This window comes from Halyomorpha halys, unplaced genomic scaffold (assembly GCF_000696795.3).
Source record: "Halyomorpha halys isolate HHAL.00 unplaced genomic scaffold, Hhal_1.1 Scaffold331.1, whole genome shotgun sequence".
NCBI classification, from domain to species: Eukaryota; Metazoa; Arthropoda; class Insecta; order Hemiptera; family Pentatomidae; genus Halyomorpha; species Halyomorpha halys.
In genome coordinates, this window is record NW_027116263.1 from 400,894 (window position 1) to 410,917 (window position 10,024).

At 29.9% G+C, this 10,024-nt stretch overlaps 1 protein-coding gene across 3 annotated transcripts in view; it reads right to left on the reverse strand.

Moving 5' to 3' along the window:
• The window catches only part of LOC106681367 (zinc finger Y-chromosomal protein 1), a 25,410-nt gene extending 19,095 nt beyond the window's left edge, over positions 1-6,315 (reverse strand). The window contains exons 1-3 of one of the 3 annotated variants that reach the window (XM_067053078.1): positions 5,514-6,302; positions 4,978-5,034; positions 3,138-3,188 (exon numbers count right to left, since the gene is read on the reverse strand). In XM_067053078.1, coding sequence (XP_066909179.1) covers positions 3,138-3,188; positions 4,978-5,034; positions 5,514-5,538 — 133 coding nt within the window. In that variant the 5' untranslated portion in view covers positions 5,539-6,302. Of the gene's footprint in view, positions 1-3,137; positions 3,189-4,977; positions 5,035-5,513 lie in introns of all 3 variants that reach the window. The other 2 variants (XM_067053076.1, XM_067053077.1) reach the window with 2 other exon arrangements.
• Positions 6,316-10,024: the final 3,709 nt, after the last annotated feature.

Consider the following 10,024-nt stretch of genomic DNA (forward strand, 5'->3'; position numbering starts at 1 on the left):
GGAGCGTAGCATTATAGATATAGGTAAGGAATAGAATGGCTTTACGAGGGAGTTGTTTCAGAATGTGTGCTGTGATAAGATCGTGGCCAGGAGCTTTTTTAGAAGGTAATTGGTAGATGATGTTCATTATTTCTGAGGGATGAAAGGCATTAGGAGCAAGGGTCATTTGGAGTGGAATTGTAATCTCTGCTACAACATGTTCAAGATGGGTTGGATTAAGGATATCAGGATGGGGGTTTAAAGTTTTGAAGAGGTGTTCGCCGAACATTTGAGTTTTTTCTTCATAGATCGTGTCCAAGTCTTATTTTCAGTGAGAAGTGGATGGTTTAAAGATTTGTATTTTAGTAGCTTTTTAGAAGTTCTCCATGATTTGTCAGTGGTATTTAAGTTTTCTGTCAAGTTCTAGAAATTTTGTATTCTGTGTTTTCTAATTTCTGCTTTTAGTCTGTTAGTCAATTTATTGTAATGAGTTTTATCCGAGGGATATCATGTTCGGTGCCACCTCGCTCTTGCCCGGCGTTTTTCTGTTAATAATGCCTGTATATGACGAGGTAAGTTGTTTTCTCTAAAACTTTTTATGCTCATTGGTGAAGTATTGTTAGTGATAGTAGTTCCTATCGATCTAGAAAGTATTTCAATAGCAGACTTTTAGATTCTTAAGAACAAAAATTATAAAGAAAGAAGCTCAATTAAAATAACAACTAAACCAAAGATGATATATAGTTAATATTTTTCTCACCATAATCAACCATCCAATCGTCTTCTTCTTTGATAGAAACCACAGGTACTGCAAAAATTCCAAAAATTAATAGGGGTGTGTATTAATTATATGAAAAAAATACAGACTATAATAAACAAACTAAAAATTTAGACATATCTATTATTAAGAACTAAAAGGTACGAGGTGTGGCAGAGAAGTAATGAGACTGATTCTTTTTACTAACCAAAGTTTTTATTTTTTTGAAACATCAATGTTATCTCTTTTAAAGTAGTTCCCTTGGGCAACTACACACCAAAGGAGATGTTGTTCTCATTGTTGGAAGTCTTCACACGGTATGGTCTTCAACATGTCCGTTACACTCCTTTGGATGTTTTCTAAAGTCCCAAAATAACATCCTTTGAGGACATTTTTCAGGTTAGGAAAAAGCAAAATCAAAGGGACTATGGTCGAGTGAATAGGGGGACTGGGGAATCACAGGAATGCCTTTTGAGGTCAAAAATTCTGTTATGGAGAGAGCAGTGTGACATGGGGCGTTGTCATGATGGAGCATACATTTGTCTGCAATGTCTGGTCTCATACAAATGACCCTTATTCTGAGCCTTTCAAGATCGTCTTTATAAAAAACATGGTTAACAGTTTGTCCTGAAGAAACAAATTCTTTTTGGACGATTCCTATTCTGTCAAAAAATCAAATCAGCATTGATATGATTTCCGATTTTCTCATTCTTCGGTCAAGGAGAGTTTGCAGTATGCCACTCTTCACTTTGCCTCTTGGTCTCAGGATCCTATTAAAAAATTCATCATTCATTACCTGTGATCACACGGCTAAAGAAATCTTGCTCATTAGTGATTCTGTCAAGAATATCAAGACACTTGTATTATAAACAAGCTAAAACTTTAGACATATCTATCAATAAAAACTAAAAGGTATAGTTCCAATATGTGATCCCAAAATGGCTGGGAGACACTAGATCTTAGAACATCACTGTAGATGGAATGCCAAAAGTAGCCGAGTGACAACCTATTCATTGGGAAATAAATAACCTAATTATCTATGTTCAGATTATATTATGGTTTTTATGGAGAAAAAATATTCATCAGCATACGTTATCTGATCACTGACTACCAATTAATATAGTCCAGTTTTATTCTATTAAACTTAGACTTATCAAGGGCTGCAGTGTTATAGTTAATAGCTTTCAACCCAGGTTGAAATTGGTATACCAACATTTTAGCTATTATTTGTCCCATAATTAATTAGTAAGGTTGTATATATCCATTAAGGATAAAAATGTGATAAGTTAATTAACAGTACTAGCTTTCAAAATTCTAAATATTTTATATTCTGCCATGGAACCTCTTAAGCCCTGAGCATTTTACTTTTAAATAATTGACGTATTATATTTTACTATTATTTCACCTGTTTTATTTATACTATTATATTGTCTACCTTTCGATAACCTTTTGATGTTGTTATTGCCACTTGTTACAATTTCCAATTTCAATTTCAAATAGCTTTGAGAGTAATCATAAAGATTTTTGTCATTATCACATCCATGAGATAAATTCTCTTGCAATACCTCTTAGAGGCCAAAAAGTAGGGCACTTATGCCGGGTTAATAATATTCAAGAAGTAGTAAAAATGATAAGGATCCTAAATAATTTTGTAATATTAAAAAGTTTATAAATAGAAAACTGACAATTAGATTTCTCATCAGTCATTTCAGAATTTAAAATTTTCCAAACTATGGTCAACAACAAAATACTAAAAGAAATGTTTGTTTTTTTCTGCAATGAAATGGCTAAATATCTACAAAGATCACTAATTCCAATAATCAGTCTGAATCCTCAAGACTTCATCAAATATTTCATATAAATAAAATCCAAAAAAGTAATTTCTTTAAAAAAAAAAATAATACATTTTAAAAAATAAGCAAAACAGTAATTGTTTAAATGTTCCGATACATCAACAAGGGTTAGACATAACTGCTGTTATTAAACTGAAAATGTTTTAGTACAGTAAAATTTTAAAAAAGACAACTAGAGCTTTCTATAATTCACAAAATTTATAAAAATGAAATGTTATCTTCAACTTAAAATGTACTTCAGATGGTTCAGAACTGCATAAACCGTTCTGCGGAACCTAATACACGTTTGGTGTTATGGCGAGCTGTTAATTGGAAACGCTTAACTGGAATGCTTCCAGGGTGAGTGACACCAGAAGGCGGGGTCTATTCCTCTTGTAGGTGTGGTATTTAGTAAGCCTGTTTTGACAGTGAAGAGTTACTGCCGCATTCCATATGCCAGAAATGGCTAGGCAGGGAATTGTGAAAAAATAAGCAGATACAGTAAAATATGATCAAATTTAGAAAACTATCGCTCCCGCTTGATATTTGATAAAATAATTATAACTAACCTTCATCTGAAAGAGTTTCTTGTTCTTCTTGCTTTACTTGAGTAAGTCCACCTGCCAACATTAGAATAATAATTGAAACAAGCCAAGAAAAGATCAATATATATTTTATAAATAAATTCATTCGGACCATATTATGATTTAGCAAAAAAAAAATAATAAAAATATATATATATAAACTGCAGGTACTGCAAAAATTCCAAAAATTAATAGGGGCGTGTATTAATTATATGGAAAAAATACAGACTATAATAAACAAACTAAAAATTTAGACAAATATTCATTATCAAGAACTAATTGGTATAGTTGCAATGCGTGATTCTAACATAGCTGGGTGTCATAAGATCTTAGAACATCACTGTTGATAGAATGCCAAAAGTAGCCAAGAGACCACTATGTTTAATTTTCCTAGGAAATGAATATAAAAATAAATTAAATGTTTATGTTTCAGGATTACTATAACAATAATCTATTGTACTCAATCAGGTTATAGAGGACAAAAATTATGAAAAGGAAACAGTAAGCATAAAGTTAATGGAATAACAGAAATTAAAACGATGTGTACTTAAGTAAAATTATAAACAAAATACATTAATTCCTAAACAGGTTGTGTGAAATAGAAAACCTAACAATTGTTTTTTACAACTTTCAGTAGTAATTTTTAACTCCTCATACATTATCTGTTCGCTGCCCACCGATTAATATAGTCCAATGTTATTTGACAGCCTTGATTTACCTAGGGCTACAGTAATATAATTGATAGATCCTATGAACCAAGGTCTATGATGAGTACCATTAAATCAGCATATTAACATTTCAGCTATTCTTTGTCCCATAATTAATTAATAAGGATGTACATATACATTATGGTAAAAGTCAATATGAACAAAATATGATAAGTTATTTAACAGAACCTGCTTTCAAAATTCTAAATATTTTTTATTCTGCCATGGAATCTCTTAACCTGTAAGAGGTGTAAGCCTGAATATTTTGCACATATTTTTAGTATTTTATCTGCATTTATACTTTTGTCTACCTTCCGTTATTCCATTGATGTTATAATTTCTGCTTTTTTATGTCACTCGCTCTTTTTCCTCCCTGCCTATACTCAATTCAGATTTGTTCTGGCCTCATCACAACGGTAAGACTGACCGTTTCTCTTACCAGTACACTCCTAACATGATATCTTTTTTTTTTCTCATTTGAGCATTTTGCTCATCTGGACGCCTCTTGCATTTATTTTTTACATCATGAGCCGAGGCGAGAAGCTCTTAGATCATTTAAGAAACTAGGATTAGATTAATTATTATTAATATATTATATATATTTGCTAGCAAATGTAAATGAAAGAAAGAAGAGAAGTGGTTAGTACAAGTTTTAAATTTAAGAAAGAGTTATATAGAAGAAGTTATAGATGGGACAAAGGCAATTAGCTGGCATTTTTAAGAATTATAAAAGAGAAAATGACAACAAAGTAAAGGTATCCTTGAAAATGACCTGAGTGGTCGAAACGTTGGAAGGTTTTAAAAAGAATAAAGTTGAGAAAAAAGGATCAAATTTGTTTTAAAAAAAAAAAAAAGAAAGAAATTAGGATTCCTCAGCCCCTGATGGAAAAGCTACAATTTCTAATTGCATTGAGAGTAATTGTAAAGAATTTTGTCATCATCACATCCAATTATATAAAAAAAATCCATCATGAGATAAATGCTTACAGGACACCTTTTAAGGGATAAAAAAAGTAGGGCACTCCTGCTGGGTCAGTAATAAATTCAAGAATTACTAAAAATCCTAAGGATCCCACTAAATTTTGTAATATTTAAAAGTTTATAAACAGAAAACTTACAACTAGATTTCTCATCAGTCATTTCTTTCAATACATAAACACCAGAATTACTTGTACCTGAAAAAGTAAATAAAATGTGAATTTGTAATTAAAGCTACATAATATGAAAACATTATACAATTAAGAATTTGAAAAATTAAGAGTTGATAAATGTCAAATCAAGGACAACGAAAAAACACTAAAAGAAATGTTTGTTGTTTTCTGCAATGTAATGGCTAAATATTCAAAAATATCACTAATTCTATCAATCAGTCTGTATGCTCAAAACTTCATCAAATATTTTATATAAATAATATCCAAAACAGTAATTTCTTAATAAAAAAAAAATAATACATTCTAAAATAATAAGCAAAACAATAATTGTTTAAATGTTCCAATACATCAACAAGCATTAGACACAACTGTTTTAACAAATAATTGTAAAAGTACTAATTAATAGACTAAAAATGTTTTAGTATATTAAAATTTTTAAAAATACGATAGTACTTTCTAAAATTCACAAAATATATAACAACAATATGTTATCTTCAACTTACAGGCCAACTTAAATTTATTTGCCATGGTTCATAAATGCAGGAGCCGTTCTGCGGAACCTCATACGCACTCGGAGCTGCTTGGAACGGTTCCAGCCAGGAACGCTTAATAGTGGGAGTATAATGGAGGGGGGTATGCTACCAAGGCGGGGGTCTATTCCTTTCGTAGGCGTGGTATTCAATACGTCTTATTTGACAGTTGTTTCTAGTATATGAGTTACTGCATCCCGTATAGTAGAAATGGCAGGATTAAAAAAAAATATAAAGTTATGGGTTAACTTAGCTTAATAAAGGGCTTAAGGAAAACTCTATAATGTCCCCATCCAATGTCATAGTCTATTTGAGTATAAAACTGGAGCAACATCTAAAGTTTTGTATACATCTTTATAAAAAAACAGAAATAGTCAGAAGGAAATCCTACCGCCTACACCATCTCCTAACATCATCGGCCCTTTCCCTCCAGTTAAAACTTCAAATATACAAGAGCATACTCTGTGCAGCGCTCCAATACGGTGCCCCCTTGTTCATCTAGCTCAACGATGGTACACAGCTTCGTCTACAAAATTCCGTACTGTGGAAGATCGTACGGACTGCAGCACGTGAGAACGAAAAACCACCGACTCTTCACAAAATACTGGACGTCCCTACGGTCCCGGACTTCATCGGGAGAAGACATTAAATTCCTGGACTCGTTGGAACACCAAGCTTACCCACTATTCAAGACGTAACAACCAGCGCCCCCACCAGTGCGGTGGCAACAGGCAACATTATAGTCACTTGAGCATTAGTAATCTGTATATATTGTAAATAAGTGATAGATTTAGGCTTTGTTTTAAGTCCACTAACTCCTACTAGTGGTATGTCCCAATACCATCAAATATCATATAGCTCAACTCACGTTATAAAGTCTAACTTCATATTTTGTTTCTTTATCTAATATTATGGCTACATATATTTTCTTTTCTTTTCATAATTTTAATTTTTAAATTATTAGTAAACTAAAATATTCATATTCCTTTGCATTATGTAACTTCAAATTTTTATTTTTATTTTATTTCCTTAATTATGTTATTTTTACTTATTTATTCAATTACATATACATTCATTTTATTTTCCACTTCTTTAATTATTTTAGTTTTATAAATTTCATTCTGTAGAATAATTTATTTTAAGCCATTCTGTTTATATTTTTTTTTTGTACTTATTGTTTGTTATCTTGTTCTTTGTTATTAGCCATGAAACTCTAGCCGAAACGTCGGCACGATTAAATGAGTTATTTAAACTTATATGTTATATTTTGACCGTACCGCCAACCATCTTCTCATATTATGTGAAACACTCAACCACAACATTCCTGTTTTAAAATTAAACCAAGTTTCAGAAGTAATAATGTTATTAATTATAGTTAAAAAACTATATTTCAAATAAGGGCTTTGTAAAAAAAAAAAAAATAATAAAGGTTACTCAAAGCATGCTCACATTTTGTTATTAATAATGGTCTTTTGAATTACTATTAATTCATAGTCACTTTTTTGTTGTAAACATTAAATATTCTAAAAAATAATGTTTGCTGTTTTTACCTTTTTTTTTTTTTTAAATAAACAACTTTCTAACTTTTTTTTGTTTTCTCAGAAACAATCTTTTATTTTTATCGAACTTTATATTTTAATGTTTTCCTAAAAAGTAAATACTTTTTTTAATAACTGTTAAAAATTGATCAAGTTAATTCAATTTTATATTCACTCCTTACTTTTTAGAACAGTAATTATACTTTGGAATCCTCTACATTGAAATGAGTCAGAACAGAACAGAGAACGAAGAACGAATTTCTCGTTGACGGCTTAATTGATTTTCATTATAGATATACAAAATTATTCGAAATAATATTTATTACAACTTCTATTCTGTTCATATTTGCTATTAAAGGATTTTTTTTTTACAGATAATTGCATTAATTTACGAAATTCCTATGAACTTCAAGGCAAAGTTGCCTTCGAGGGGCGTGGCCTTAATCTTCGCCCCTTGAAGTTATTTTTGGTTAGGAGGAGAGTGGGGTTGTAGCACCCCTCTGGTCAGAATACTGAAGGGATTAGAGAAGTTGGATACTTACGATTAGGGATAGGATTTTTATGTGCTAAAATATCTTAAATATGTGCTAAAAAATCTGAAATATGTGCTAATAAATTGTCAAATATTTAAAAAAATATGTATTTTCAACAATATAAATTACTAATTAATTAGTAATTTTATAACTTAAAAAAAGTTACATAAATATGTATTTATTATATATTATATGAATAATATTTTAAAGAAATTATGTTAAAATATGAACAAAAAAATTGTACTTAGAGAAAACATAGCTGTTCAATAACAAGATATTAATTAGTAATTGTAATTAAACTAGGGGAGTGAACAAGACTAAGATGAGAAAGGACCATGAGAAGGGGGGAAACAGAGAAATGGATTGAGGAGTAAAGAAACAAATTCTAGGGAATTGCCACAGGAATAAGACCCTTGCTCTTTTTAATTGATTCTGAGAAATTCTCGATGTAATTCTATGTGAAAATTTATTATTGCCACTGCTTTTAATTTGTGTTCAAAGATGAAAATATAGAATTTTTACGCACTATTTATGATAAATAATAAATTTCATATTCAAGTTTCTTGTGTTCTCTTGAATTTTACGTAGTTGCTGCGTAAAAATGTATTTTTTACAATTGAACAAATAATTTAAGGAAATACATGATTCAGGACAAAATATCTTAAAATATGTTAAAAAATAACAAATATTTCAAAAAATATGTGATTTACAACATATATGTAACAATATGTAAAAAAGGCCAAATATTCAAAAATATGTGAAATTAAAATGGCTTCTATTGGCAAGAAATGTCTTGAAACTTCGTTTGTTAGTAAGGAATCGAAGATATCATGGTCAGGTAAAAATATGTGAAAACATAAAAATCCTATCCCTACTTACGATATTCAATCGTATCAATACTCTCCGTAAGATATTTAAATCGATACTTTACGTTAAATATATCGATTGTATCGATACTGTATACAATAATATATTATAACTTGCTTAGCTATAATTTTTCCTTCCCTTTTTTGTCACTAATTGGCACAATTGAATTATCACTTCATCTGTAGAAGTATTATATTTGAAGGAGTATGAATACCATAAAATATTTATATAATATTTCCAATTCATAATATTGGATATCGATACTTCAGTACAGGTATCGAAACTATTGATAGTTCGATGATATCGTACCGTCCTTAAATTAGATATCGACATTAATATCATTATTTTGTGTTAAATTACGTACTAGCTGACCCGGCAACGTTCCGCTATTGCTGTATTAAAGGTTGCTTATGGATTTAATAAAACACAATTGATACTTTGGTATATATATAAATCATTTTTTTTAGATAAAATTAAACAATTACGTATACTTTATTATTAAGATTTTGTAGCATAAATAGTTTTAAAATAATGACCCTCACTGTGTTTCAATATTAATATTATATTGAAACTATTCAGATAGACTGTCCTAAAAATCCTCCGAATAAATCAATGTGAAAAATTTGTAATTTTTAATTTCTTCGAAAAATTATATTTGAAGGGGGGGGGGGTGATGAGGCGACGCTAATAACGAATATGATTTGGTTGTCCTAATAGTACAAGAGCCGAAGAGGAGAAAAAAGGCAGTTATCTCACCCCAATTTTTTATTACATCAATGAAAACTATGTATAATTACTAGTCAAAATTCATGAGTCTGCCAAGTATAGGTAGGGAGAATAAAAACTGGCGGCTGTTTCAAAGCGATAAAAAAAACTAATTTTTCATTCGGAGCTCTATATCTTAAAATCTACCAACAACTCTAGAAAATCTAAAAGAACATTATTTAAAGAAGAGTAAATTTGCTAAAATATTAGCCCTAATAGAGCTATTTACGTCCAATAGTTCTCGAAATATAGCTTTTTAAAAAGCAACATTTCATAAGAATGTACTGAAATATCAAGAGTTAGTTAATTTATTTTGAGAAATATATATCTCAGGAAATATGTGACATATAGATGTCTATTATCATTCAAATTAAAGCTAGTTTAATGGACTATAAAGTAGTTTATGACCTTTACCTTCGTAGGAATAGTAGTTTTCATGATATTTGCTAAAATATATTGATTTATAATTGTTAAGACAATAAGTTTGATTAATGAAAAACTTTATTTCAGAAACCATTGGACGTACAGTCCAGTCTGTCTGTACTCAAATTATTTTTTTTTTTTCTTACCTCCTAAAACAAATTTTATTTTTTATTTGATAGATTTATTTACTGATAGATATTACAATCTGCCACACAGTTGTGGGCAATAGGTAATATTGATGAATGATCTCATACATACTAGAATAAAAAATAAATAAAAGTAACCATTGCGCAAGGTGTGTATTCCTTTTTTCATTTTTTTGTAATTTTTCGAATGTTTCCATTCCTTGCAACCGTAT